Source organism: Ananas comosus, linkage group 17, assembly GCF_001540865.1.
Source record: "Ananas comosus cultivar F153 linkage group 17, ASM154086v1, whole genome shotgun sequence".
In the NCBI taxonomy this organism is placed as follows: domain Eukaryota; kingdom Viridiplantae; phylum Streptophyta; class Magnoliopsida; order Poales; family Bromeliaceae; genus Ananas; species Ananas comosus.
The window spans coordinates 2322330-2336552 of record NC_033637.1 but is presented as its reverse complement, the minus strand read 5'-3'; the positions used below and the strand labels follow the sequence as shown (position 1 = coordinate 2336552).

At 36.4% G+C, this 14223-nt stretch overlaps 1 protein-coding gene across 1 annotated transcript; it reads right to left on the bottom strand.

Annotated features, from left to right (window-relative positions):
* Window positions 1-8026, bottom strand: LOC109722960 (auxin response factor 7-like). The gene is made up of 14 exons (XM_020251135.1): window positions 6875-8026; window positions 6082-6197; window positions 5705-5800; window positions 5520-5576; window positions 5036-5188; window positions 4817-4901; window positions 4292-4382; window positions 3579-3743; window positions 3194-3313; window positions 3041-3116; window positions 2733-2901; window positions 1706-2193; window positions 1105-1295; window positions 1-693 (listed from the first exon to the last, which is right to left on the bottom strand). Exons 1-14 carry the CDS (start codon window positions 6915-6917, stop codon window positions 519-521), a joined length of 2025 nt encoding a protein of 674 aa, XP_020106724.1. The 5' UTR covers window positions 6918-8026; the 3' UTR covers window positions 1-518.

The following is a 14223-nucleotide window of genomic DNA, read 5'->3' as shown; positions in this document are numbered from 1 at the left end:
TGAAAAGGAAAAGAAACGAGTTCATAAAATTCATCTGTACATAAGAAGTCCCATCCATAACGACAGCTCGGCCCCACCACAGACAGAAACAAAGTTGCCACCCAAAAAGAAAAAACTTGCACGTCTACGACTAGTAGCTGTAGAGTGCCAACACTGTATACCCATATATATATATATTTACTACAGCACAAGGAACCAAAAAGATAAGTTGCGACTTAAACAGACCTTCTCTAACTCTAATCAGTTATCTTTCTCGACAAAGTTCCAGAAAAAGACACTGCACTGCTAGGACCGGCGCATCCACGCAAAAGGAACAGAACGACGAAAAAGAAAAAGTGAACAAGAAGAACAACATCACGACTACTAACTAACAACCCGGCTCTGATATTCCATCTTTCGTCCTGCTGCCATCGTCTAGGGGATAGGATCGAAGCAAAACGGAAAGCATCAGCATTATGGGCACTTACTACCATATTTCTACTCGGTCATCTGAAGGAAAAGTCAGCAAATCATTATCATCAAGTAGGACCCGGATCTTCCGGGCCATTGCATGCCATGTCGGCATCAGAAGACACTTTCTTTGGGGTTGCTTTGATTATCTCGCTGAGAGGTGGCAGCTTGGCCTTGGGAGACAGCCTCTTGGCCTCCTCGCATGTGTAGATGTAAATCTTCTTGACCATGCTGCAGAACTCGCTGCGAATTCGCATACCAAAATAAAAAGAACTATGAATACTTCTGAGCACTTAATGATGTAAATTGAAGGCCCAGGGCCTAAACGTTTCAAGCTTTTGACACAGCTCTACTCCAAAACTGCGCAGGCAGCACGCATTTTGCAAACAAAACATTTCAAGCTTTTGCTGTGGCTTAAAGCTGAAATGAAATTTTGGGACTCAAAAAAAGCAAAAACTTCGGATATAAGTTTCTGCTTTTGCTGCAGGAGCAAGTTATTGAGTAGACTATAAGCGGAAAGGCTGCTGGTACTTCCTCAAGAAGCTCTAATAAGATGGAGCGTCCGCAGAAACCTAAGCTAGCACCAAAAAGGCGCTAATTCAGACACGTCTAAGAATTGCACCACATATATTGGGGGGGGGTTATAGATCATACTTCCAAGGGTCATCCCCGACAAGCATCATATCATCCTCATCATCGGTATAGATGACCTGCCATTTCTTCACGGGACTAGAGAGCTCTCCTTTGATATTAAACATCTCTTCCAGTTTTTGACATAGATCATTATACCCCTTTAATCTTGTCAAGTCTACTGCCCTTCCAACAGCCATTCCTTGCAAGAGAACCTGAAGAGATTTAAAAGGTTGAAATTCAGTTTGCAGAAGCTCGGTAAATTAGCAGCAACTCTTGGCCCAAGAAAAATCCACGTAAATTTATAAGAGGGATATCCAACATTTAGCAAAGTTTCAGTTAAACTTCGCATTATTCTCACAATCTCACCCTTCAGGTAAATTCCTCCACAAAATTGGAAAGAAGTACCAAAGTGAAAGTCATCCTGCCACATCCGCAACTTCTTGAGTTCCATGTGGGAACTAAGGCAGCACTTCTATTCAATTTATTGACGAATATAACGAAAACGATAAGATTGCAGCAGAATGACATTGTCAGGTTGAAAGAGTTGGAAGGGGGGGAACTGAGGGTGCAATATTAAGCACTAGCAGTCAACTAATATACAAGAAAGAGAATCAGTCATCACCTTGGTACAGCTCCTCAGTTGCCGGCTTGGAGTCTCTAGGGGCATTCGCTCACTGCTCACAGCAGGAGCATCAGACCGGTTGTTCGAAGGTTGAGATTGCCGATCAGAGTCACCATCCAATGAGGCCATGGATTGGTCCCCAGCAATAGCACCAGAAATGTTTGCCGCTGTTGAAGCTGCTTCAGCAGCAGAACCTTCAATTAGCTGGATCCCAAACAGCCTGCAACCACCACTTCTCTCCTGCTTTCTTTCACACAGTTCTTTATTCATGATTGCGGAGTCAGTATGAGACTCTCTGGTTGGCCGATAGAGGTGACTGCTGTTGCTTGCAGACTGCCCACTGTTTGGATTTACTACAATTGATCCAGGACTAGATATTGACGAGAACAGGGTGGACGGTGCAGATGACGGAGAGTATAGATCTTGAGCTAGTTGTGTCCCCGTAAAGGAGAAAGTCCGAGGGGACTCAACTGGAGCTTTCCACGAACCTGAAGTTACTGATTCATTAGCAAGTGATTAAATAGAAGTTTTACACTAGTTTTTCTTTACTCGTATCACTGTACAAAGGTTTATATCAACCATTAATCAATGTCAATAGACTGTTCTAAATGTTATGCTAGTTTATTTTCCAATCTTATCAGCAGAAATATGCCTTGTTAGTTACAATAAGAGGTATAAATGTATTAACTGAGTCAAATTTCATGCTCCTAAGCAGATCACTGTTTGTTTCTCAAGGCAACGAGTTGTAAATGAAGAAAATTACTCCAATATCACATCAGTAAACGTTATTTAGACATATAGTTTAAGCTAAAATAGAGTAATGGCTACATATCAATGAATAGTCCCTGAGAATATATATATATATGGACGGCGACTAAAGTAGCATGCACTTTCAGAGGAGGGGGGGGGGGGGTGGGGGGGGGGCGGTGGTGTGGGGGTTTGATTACATTAGTACTGTTAGACAATTAATTCATCTAATAATCACATAAAAGTGATAGAATCAAAATATGACCGGCGGCTACCATACCAAACGCTGAAGATAGATCTGCCGCTACTGAAGGTGAAAGTGGTGGCCGTGCACGCTTATTTCTTTGTGTAGGCTGAGATATTGTAGGATTAATTGCAACAAGGGGCTCCACTTCCCATGGTGAAACTCTATCTGGTCGTGGAATTGCTGAAGGTTCATCCCATTGGACCTACGTATCACACCAATAACATAAATTGAGACAACTGAGAAAAGTGAATGAAATGAAAATAAACTAAGGAACAAAAAGTGACATGACTATCCAACATGATTTTTCTAATATAAAATATTCTTAGATAAGCATGCTCTACCTTCAAAGATCTCCACTCTGAATCTTTCCATCGAGAGGTTGAAGCATCTACAAAACCAATAATAGTGCCACTAAACCTGCAATATTGGAAAATTAGACCTTGCTAGAGATGTTGGAGCTTAATTTGTACGAATTGTATATCAATTGCTTATACCATCTTTCAGGAGCTTCATCACCCTCGAATCTCATCTTAAACCTCATGCCCACAGATAACTTACGATTTTTGGCTTCAAGATATTTGTTAACGCTTACGACAAACTCAGATCGGCTTGTTCTGTGTAACAGAGGAACAGTTACTCAAGAGTTCATAATTTGCTTTTGAAGCAGGTATGGAAGCTAAATTTATCTTATCATCAAATTATCATTAGAAAGCTACACATTTCATGCCAGAACTAATAACTGTAAATGTGAGTTAAAGAAGAGAGGAATTGTTATTGATGTGTGCTTCTTTATGTACATCACCTAAGATTGCATAGAATAATCTGTTTTTTCTTACATGGTCTCAGAAGCTGAAATCAATTTGAGTCAAAGAGTCAAACCTTGGCTTGTAGAATATAGAAAAGAGGGTTCCAGTAGCAATAGCATGGGAAGCAGTAGCCAGAACTCCAAGATGCATGCTATGACCCGATATGACGGACGATGGCATGTTGCTCAGCTGCCTCATTAATCGCCTTACACCAACCCTCAACTCACCATTCTCACCTCTGCCACATATAGCAAATAAAGATCATTAAATTATAGGAATCAATGCACCAAAGAAAAATTGGAGAAAGAAAATGAGAAATATATGGACAGTCACAGTACCATCCTGATATTACTACAAGTCCCTTAACTAGCCACTTGAACAATCTAGTCGCTGAACTCTCGCATATATCACAAATTCATCGCTAACAATAGAAAAAAAAATTCTAAGGTGCTTCTATAATATGATCATTACACACCTGTATAATGACCATTTTTCTCCTGTGAAATAGCATCCTCATTTTGGTGTACTTGAAATAGGACCACCAAAAAGCCATTTTATAGAAAAAAGAGAAGTTGCACATTGTCAAATTTCTTTAGTGGCTAGAGATGGAATTGCAATAAATGAGGGGTTTTGGACTACAGCATTCAAGTGAAAAGTTACTATGTTGCAATATCAGGATATTCAGTGACTACATAGATTTTGCCCAAGAGAAGGGGGGAAAAATAATCCACAATGAGACGGCCATATACAATTGGCTCATCGCCCTGCAAAGAACTATCTGCTGACCTCAAAAATATAAATGCATCACCAGCTACAAGTCTTTTTGCACTGACAAAGACGCTCCACCCTGTGGTGAGCAAATGACGCCTAGGTTGCCCTGAAAGAAATGGTAATGGAGTAGAATGTTATGTAGCCCTAGCTCTCAGTTTTAACCATCAGAAAGAATTGTTATATATGCCCACTAAATTCTTACACTGAAGCCTGAAATTCAATGAGTCAACATTCCTATGAGACTAGACTACCTAAACAAAATAGCTATCTTTCAGCAAGCATCAACTTGAACTTTCAAGCTCTCTTTACCAACTGGCCCATTAGTTGGCACTCAATAGGCAGAGACTAATAATGAATAGCAATACTATAACCCATATAAAATCAAAGTCTTTTCATATGATTGATATTACACAACTGCATTAACAGGAAGACAGTACCATGAATCAAAAGATATATTGTAAAGGATATCGTAGTGAATGTTCCTTAAATTAGTAAAAAGAAGCAATCTTATCCAGCGAGCAAAAAGGACAATGTTCACACCTCGAAAAATATGACGGAAATGCCACTCGTTCGCATGAAGATCTTTGGCAACTAATTCCTGCCATGGTGGATTCTGAGACATATCCTGCACAAAGAACAAAGGAACATTAAAATGATGGATGTAAAAAAAGTAAAAGTAAAAATAAAAAAAGGAAATGATACAAATTTAAAATGTAAATTGACCATAGAGGGAAAAAAAAAAAATCTACTGTGGCTGACCAGTGGAGGTAGACATTCGTCTGCATGCCTCCTAAGAACTGAAAATCCACCATGAGTGCTTGTGTCCGAAGCAGTTAGCGTCTTGCAAAATGAGTGAACTGTGCACCTTTCAGGTTCAGGTTGTGCAGGGTCTGGACTTAAGACCTCACTTTGCTGAACAGAAATAGCAAGAAAAAGAGGTCATATAGATACAAAAACGACACTAAGATACTATGCTGATGAGAAATAGCAAGAAAAAGATTAAGTATAGATTTTTAAAATAACAGTAGTTAGATAATTCAGAATAAAAGATATCCATCAGATAAAGATAACAAGAAAAAAAGATCTCCTCACAAAAATTAAAAGAAAAGAAATAGTAACTTCCAACTTCCTGTAGTTTCTACGGCTGTCAGAGTGTGACATTGCTACATTGCAATTAACAGCAACCATAGTAGAAATTGGCACAAGGAATTACAATATGAAAACAGCAAAAAAAATTACTCACATTTGCATCCGGCAATAAAGTTATCTGTGCAAAAACTTCATCTGTATCTGCTTCAGCCTACATGTAAACGAGATGATAAGCGAATCTTCTATACAAGCATAATATCAACATTCTACATACTATAGAAAGCAAGAAGGACAACATAGAAGTTTGGTTAACCAGCAAGATGACCGAATCGAACTAACCTGTAGTCGAACATTGACAACCTTGCATAGGATCTTCGATGGAAGATTGAACACGGGCATCTGCTGGTCAAGCCCCTGATTTGTTGATGCTTCAAGCTTCAAAATATCAGAAAAATAATAATATTAATAATAATATAAATAATAATAATAATAATAATAATAATCAGTATGAGATAAGTAGCCATTACCAACTATGTTTAACATCCAACTATGTTTGCTAGCTATATAGAATATGAGTATCACTTCTAAGAGCTTTGAAGAACACAATAACACATTCCTCTTTTGAGAGAGAGAGAGAGAGAGAGAGAGATGGGAAGCATGCCACCCGCTATATTCATTAAGAAATAACACATCCAATATAATAGAACTACTGTTACCTGTTCCATATGACCCTCTGGAAAGTAATAGACTCGCTGCTCTTCATGGGGAACTGTAACCAGAGTTCCTGCACATGCATGCCAGAGCTCGCGAAACAAGGCATCACCAGAGGTCCCTTCAGGCATAATGTTTCAACCAATACATTAGAAAAACCCTATAAATTTGGATATAGATTTACAGCGAATATGAAAATATGAGTCAATTAAGACCATTTATGCAGTTCCTTCTCCGTCAACTTATAAATTGTGATTATAAAAGAAAATTCAAGTTTTGCTGAGGCTTATGGTCCCATAAGGTGCAATAAAATTTAATATATAACAGATCTTCATAACCCGAAAAGAACTACAATTCTGCTTGACTCGTGATTCACGAACAACGAGCCTTGAAACAAGAAAGGCCATTAAAGAGATCTCTACGGGAGCAGCAAAAGGAGATAAGAAGTCAAAAACATTTGTAATCTAATATCATCGACCAAGCAGAAAACACAGAAAGAAGCACCTCGCCTACGAATTTAAAGAGAATTAGCCCCAAAACCAAAAAGAAAAAAGGGAAAGGTGACTGATCCGCTCAGGTGGGTAAACTTAAAATTGGTCCTCGAAGATAAATATCTCTACAAACATTAAATTCTCCAGAAAATTTATCTAATTATTAACAGGTACAGCAAGGCCCACCCTATCAATTCAACCCAACATGGAAAATACGCCAATTTTCCCCAAAACTCAAAGTAGAGGGCAAAATCAGAGCCATTAAGACCAAATTTAAGAAGAATTGAAAGAGAAAGAAGAAACTCACCTGATCCAGGTAATCCCTCAACTGTGCCAATTGAAGTCGCCATGAGGAATTGCGCAACAACCTCTTCCGAGAGCTCGATTAGAAGAACTCAAAATTGCAAGAAGACGAAGACACAGAACTGATGAAACTATTATTCTGATCTACCCCATTTCTCCAGCAATCTCTACACAGTAAACTCGAAAATGAAATCGAAGCCGAGAAAATAACGATCCCTTGCTCTTAGCTCCCAGAATCACGTTTTTAATACTTATAAAAGTCCCACTGATCCAGGCATTAATTCCCAAGCCCTTTTGAGGCTCCGCCTTTCTCTCTAGAAACCCTAGGGATAATCCTAAGCGAAAGGCGTCGCCTTGATCCTTTGGGAAAAGGTCCGCTACTACACCCTCTCCTATAGTAGCACCTGCGCCCCTACTCTCTTTTCTCTTTGTGGTCAGTTGCCGCTTTTAACTCTCTTCGGTAAGCAAAACGACTAAACGAGCACCCCCTCCACGAAATACCCCCCCTCCTCTCTCTCTCTCTCTCTCTCTCTCTCTCTCTCTCTCTCCCCCCTACTTTTGAAACGGAAAAATTGGATCTTTAGCGGCTTAATGGGGCGTAAAAGCACTTCTATGCCCCCTTATCTTTGTCCGGATTTACCGAGAGGCATGTGAAGTAAATTTCCCCCTGAAAACCGCTAATTTGGCGCCCAGGGAGAAGAAATTGGCGATTAAAACTCGAAATTTTGCTTAGGGTTCCACCGATTTGGGACTGTGGGGCTCAATTTCGACGCTTCAACTACAAAAGGCTAAAAGACGAATGAATTCGACTCCGAGACCGAGAGTTCGAGTAGAAAAGGAGAAGAGGCTGAGATCTCACACAAATTTAAGCCAAACAAGCTCAAAACACCCCAAAATTGAGAAGAAACTCTTTGATTTCCCCAAAAACAGGGTCTGGAACCACCATTTCAGGCCAAAGAGAGCTCGATCGGCAGCGCTTCTTCTCTCGACTCCGATCCGAAGCACTCTAGGGTTCCGAATTCGAATGCGTCGACGGAGCTCGACGAAGAAGGGGTGAGGCGAGAACACTACTAAAGGTCGCTGTGGAAGCGACAGCAGAGGAAGGGAAAGGAACGGTGGGGAGGGAGGGGGCCAAGCAAGTGGTGGGAGGAGGGAACTCGCTCGTCCTTTAACGCAGAGAGAGAGAGAGAGGCATAAAATTCTTAAAAACAATTTTTTAAAAAAAGAAAACGAAAAAAAAATAGCGTAATGTAGAATACAAAATAGTGTTTGTGTTGATTACTTTATTATATTTTTAAAAATTTAGTGGTTTTAAATTAAATTATTATTATTATTACTATTTGTGCTACCGCCCCCTCCTTCTAACGGTCCAGTTTTCCCGCGAACTCCTCTTCTTACCGCGCTTTTCCGGATCTCTCCATGAGTATTTACGATTTTAAGGGGTTTTTTTGCAAATAGCCCCCTGACAATTTTTTTTTTTTAAATTGGCCCTGTGTAAAAATTATTTGCAAAAATGGCCCTGGCCCCGCCCCGTCAGCGCCACGTCAGCGCCACGCGGGCGGGGCTGGGCCAAGTGTTTATATTGAACACGGTGAACCATTCACCGTGTTCAATACAAAATTTTTGATATGGGACACGATGAATGGTTCACCGTGTCAATACAAAATGGCTAAAGTGGGATATATTTGTATTGGACACGGTGAATCAATTCACCGTGTCCAATAACAAATAATTGGACACGGTGAATGATTCACCGTGTCCAATACAAACACCCACAACTTAGCCATTTTTGGCTAAGTCGAATGTATTTGTATTGGACACGGTGAACCATTTACCGTGTCCAATACAAAATCTTGTATTGAACACGGTGAATGATTCACCGTGTTCAACTTATAACAATATGCCCAGCCCGCCGCGTGCGCTGACGTGGCGCTGACGGAGCAGGCCAGGGCCATTTTTGCAAATAATTTTTTACACAGGCTATTTTCGAAAATAAATTTTTATGGGGCTATTTTTGCAAAAAAAATCCGCGATTTAAATTTAAAATATAATTAAATATTTTTTAAAAAAATAAATATATTACAGTATTTTATTTTTATCTGTTTTATTCATTAAAAATTTAAACTAAGTTATGATAGTCATCAAGGCTTCGGCTTCGAGAAGGACACCAAAAAAAAAAAAAAAAACATATTCAGTTTAGATTGTAATAAGAATCTAAACAAAATTACAAATACTCAAAAAATTGACAAAATATTTTTTTAAACAAAATAGCATATTATTTTATTTGTTTATAAAAATAAATAAATTGTACACTTGGTTCTCAAAAATAATAATTTTAATTTATTTTAGTTATTTAATTAGTTCGATTTTAAAATTGTTGCAATCTATATTTTATAAATCAATTTATTCACTAAATAGTGATATATCATAATATAAAAAAATATATGTAATATTGTGATCGATGATAACAGGTAATTAAGATCTCACATTATTTTTATATCAGAAATTACTTATATTTAGTTTATTAAATTACGTTATAAGACTTAACTGTAATATATTTTTTATTTTCAAAATTATAAAAATTAATGTTAGAACAAAAATGTCAAGCAACTTATAATTTGAGAATTAAATGTGCAATTTATAATGTATAAATGAACATAAGTAAAAATATGAAACAACTAAGTTTTCAATTTAAAACATTGGGCCCAATTATTAATTTTTATCACTACACTAAGAATGATGAATAACAAATAAAATAATATCTTGGTAAGCTACAAATTAATATGATTATTAGTATTGTTACATTTATTTACAAAATAAAGTATTTTGCTTCTCTATTTGACGAAAAATTTTGGAAAATAAAACACAAGCTATGAGAGAGAATATCTTGCATTTTAAATCACAAATTAGCAGTTACCGACAACGTAAGAAACGATTAGATCAAGGAAACCAAGTTTCTAAAGGGAGTGTACTACACGGAAACAATTAATTGAGCTTCCAAAAAAAGTTATTTTGTATTTAACACTCGGTTAACAATTATGTTCAATCACGTAATTCATTTAGTGCATGAATATTTTGTAAACTTAATTAAACATACAATTTTAAGTACGTTAAAAATGCTGGACCACGCTACTTTATTAATATATTAAAAGCATTTGTCTAAATTTGTTTTTTTATTAAGTTGATCTTACATTAATTATTTTCAAAAAAATCTAAGCTCATACAATAGTAATACTTTTTTTTAATATTATAGTAGTCTCGCGAGGAAAAAAAAAAAAAAAAAAAAAGACTAACAGTACACAGTAATTAAGTGCAAATAAAATTTTTTATTACTAGAGGTATTTATATATTGTAGCCATCTTAAAAACATTAAAATCCAATAAAAACAATACAGCATATGTTTAATTAAGTAGCATTAAGAACTTATTATCATACTCTATATAAAATTATAACTAGCTAATTAACTATTATTATTATTATTATTATTATTATTATTATACTTTTAATTTAATTTTTTTGAAAAAAAAAATACACTAATTAGATTGTACAACGTGAGCAAAAACAAGGGTACATGATTTCACGCGCGAATCCTTATCACTGGACCCGAGGATCGGATCGGCTATTCAGGAGCTCGCCCCGTACACCCAAACAAACTGCCCTTAATTTACCATGTAATTACGTGAGAAGCCACCACTGAACATTTACCTCTGCAAATGCTTTTAATCACGAAATTGCCACGAGATTCCTAGTAGTTTTCCCCGGATGCCGAGCATAACGGGACAAACGTGAGCAGGTTTTTTTTATTTCCTTATCAGCTTATGGTCTACGGTGTTGCGAGCTTAGATATTCGAGCCCTACCATTAGGGACTCGACACGTTGGCGTAGGACACCCAGTGATTCGACAAGACCTGGTGTACGGTGTATGGACGGGGAGAGAGGAGACCGAGACCATGGGTGGATCAGAGACAGAGGGGCGTGGTGTTGTGGGGTCCGCCGAATCCTACGGTCGTGCTTCACATCACCATACAACAAAGGGATCTTTTTCGGATTGTTTTCTTAGGCCGAGAAATTATTCAATGGACCCAGTCCACCAAAATAGCCTTCTAAAAATTTAACTTTAACCACAATTGTTGTTTACCACAGTTAATAAATGTTTTACCTTCGCAGGCCCGTTGCCGTGATCAACTTCTTTTTACAACGGAATATTTAGTACCTCAAATTAAGCCTGATAATTAGGTATTAGAGTCGAAAAATAACATTATGTTACGAAATTTATAATTACAAAAATGATTCTATCTTCACTACGCAAGCAATATATAAGCGTCACGTCAACGACTGTGAAGAATTAAGTTGAACATGGTGAATGATTCACCGTATTTAAATACGGTGAATGGCTCACCGTATTTCGTGTTCAACTTATGCTAGCCAATCGCTGATGTGACGCTTGTATGGCAGGGATAAGACCAGTTTTGTAGTTATGAATTTCGCAGAATTATTTGTGAAAAAAAAATATATAAGGAAGCTAAATGCATAAAAAGCTCTAATCTTATTAAATATTATCATTTGAAATTATATATACTACTTAGCCACTAATATTTGTTATCTGGAGAATTAACTTAAAAAAAAAAAAAAAGATTAGAGTTCAATACCCTGCTAGGTGAAAAAGAAAAAGAAAAAAAAAAAAAGTTCAGATCAAATAATTGAGAGATAGGATCTTGGGGAGGGGCCCACGGTGGGCCCAGGTTCACGTGCCAAGCCCAGAGCGCGGGTCGTACTGGTCCAATCGGACGGTGAGGATCGCATCGCTACCGGGGCACCTGATGGGAAATAATTCGAACGCCGAGGGTAATTTGGTAAGTGGAAAAGTAGCAGGGGTAAAAACGGTAAAAAACAAAAAAGTGTAATTAAGTGAGCAGTACGGGGAAGCGGAGTGGGAGGGGACCGCGACAGCAGGGCCCGTGACCCCGTTCCGTTCTGTCGGCGGAGCAATCACTGCCGAAACGGCGTCCGGATGACGGCGTCATCGCCCGCGGGGCTCCCGCGCCTAGAACGGCCCGCCCTCTCCGTACGGCCGCCTCGAACGGCTCGCCGTCGCCGTCAGTTGCCGTTCGGCCCACTTGCTTTTATCAGTAGATCTTATTAATTAAAAAAAAAATCAAATTCTTATTTTTTTACTGAGAACAAAATTATTTTTAAGTATTTAAAAATAGAGGACTGATTTTTTTTTTTGTATCTTTTTCTAATAATACTATTTTAATAGTATTTAAGCTCTGGGTCTTACTTGTTCGTACTTCGTAGGTACTATATTTCAAGTATTTTATAAATGTTCTTGTGAATGCCCTTCAATTTACTTTGAAGGGAAAACTTCAAAAACTCCTCCAATGATTTCGTACGTTTTTATTTTAGTACCCTATAGTTTAAAGTGTATTAAATTAGTATCATACGGTTTTGCACTTTCTTATTTTAATATTTTATGGTTTAAAATGTATCAAATTAATATTCTGTGATTTTATTTTTGTATCAAGTTAGTATCATGTGATTTTATTTTTGTATCAGGTTAGTACTCTGTGATTTTATTTTTCTCTTAATGAATATTAAACTACATGATACTAAAGTGAGAAAGTGCGAAACCACAAGATACTAATTCAATACACTTTAAACTACAAAGTACTAAAGTGAGAAAGCGTGAAACCATAGGTACTAACTTGATGCACTTTAAATCATATGGTACTAAAGTAAGAAAAAGTAAAACCATAACGAGGATATTTGAAGTTTTCATTATTATTAATATATGTTATCTCATGTTTACACGAGTTAATATAGATGAAAGTAATATATAGGTATATTATTTTGGTATATTAGTGATTCATAAATATAGACCTTTTTTATATTTAGTCTCTTAAAAAAAAAAAAAGTTGAACACTATAATTAAATTATTCTATTGATATTTACACGGTGATTTAATTACTGTACTCAATTTAAAAACGCCATATAAAATATCGTATGGTAAAAAAAAATTTATTTATACAAATATAAATTTATTAAAATTGTTTATAAAATAAATTAACGGATTAAATGCGGAAAAAAATCCTTAAAAATAGGTCTATATATGAAATAGCTTTATGGATAAGGTCCGATTGATTTTCGCACAAATGTTTTTCTATAACGTGAAATAATGGAGATAATATCTCAAATATTCACCACTTTGGAATAGTTGCAGCTATTTTTTATTTACATAACATCCCATAACTCTTGATATTTTTAATTTACAAAGTTCAAATCAACCAGCCTGGTTTTCTTAGTAGAAGTATTAAACTGTTGGGTTAGATTTCATAAATGATTTGGCTCCTATAAAGGTCGTGAGAAATAAAAAATAAAATAAAATGAAATGATTTTATTATTTTATTATTTTATTTTATTTTTTTGTTGGAGGTGAGAGGTTTGAGATGTCCAAGTCAATTGTTACGTTCAAGGGAACAGGAAACACAAGCGCTGTTAGTTTAAGAGATCGACATCATTACTCCAAAGCTCTAAAATTTTGTGCTTGATTGGTAGTGTGAAAGTGGGGAGCAGGTTAGGCGAAGAGGGAACAAATATTTTAAGAGGTTTGATCACATGGCATGTGAATATGTGATGCTTCTTACTTAACCAAACATTTTAAGGACCCTTTTTTTTTCTCTTCCTTGATATCTTTAACTATTCAGCATGATTTCCTCCAAAGATTTTTCTTTTTTTCTTTTATTTACAGAGTAGTCATCAAAACTCCATTTTTTTTCCCAATGTAGATGGTTTGAAATGCATTAGTAAGAGTTTTTTTTTTTTTTTTTTTTTTTTTTTCTAAGAGATAAGCAACACGTTATCCGTTTTGTTAATTTCATTTAGAAATAAATTTAACTAAAAATGCGAATCAACTATAATTCGAACTTGGGATCTCGGGTACCAATCACCGAGCCTTTTGCCACTTGCGGTAAAGAAGTGCAACTTCATCGAGAAAATTTAGTGGACTGTATGTATATTTTATATCTGAATCTTTATTAATAAGTTTCAAGTTATAAGTTTTTACTCAAATTTTTTTTTTTAAAGAGATAGGTAGCAGCAATCTACTGGCCTCGTTTATTTTTATATTTTTAAAATAAGCTTAGTTAGAAATATCAAATAACCAAGTTTCGAAATTGAGATTTTGAATTTCAACCACCTAACCCTTAGCTAATTGTGTTAAGTACCATTGATTTTTTTTCACTCGAATTTTAGGCGCAACCACATTAGAGTACTGGCCCGATAAGCAATAATAGGGTGTTTTTTTTTGTTCTTTTTCATTTTTTTTCTTATTCACATAACGAATTTTCTTTCTCT

Excerpts from the sequence above, each read along its gene's own strand:
- LOC109722960 (XM_020251135.1), bottom strand. The coding sequence starts at position 6,917 with ATGGCGACTTCAATTGGCACAGTTGAGGGATTACCTGGATCAG. Across the intron at positions 6,198-6,874 it reads TGAGGGATTACCTGGATCAG|GGACCTCTGGTGATGCCTTG; the intron begins GTGAGTTTCTTC and ends TTATGCCTGAAG. Across the intron at positions 4,902-5,035 it reads ACGAATGTCTACCTCCACTG|GATATGTCTCAGAATCCACC; the intron begins GTCAGCCACAGT and ends TTCTTTGTGCAG.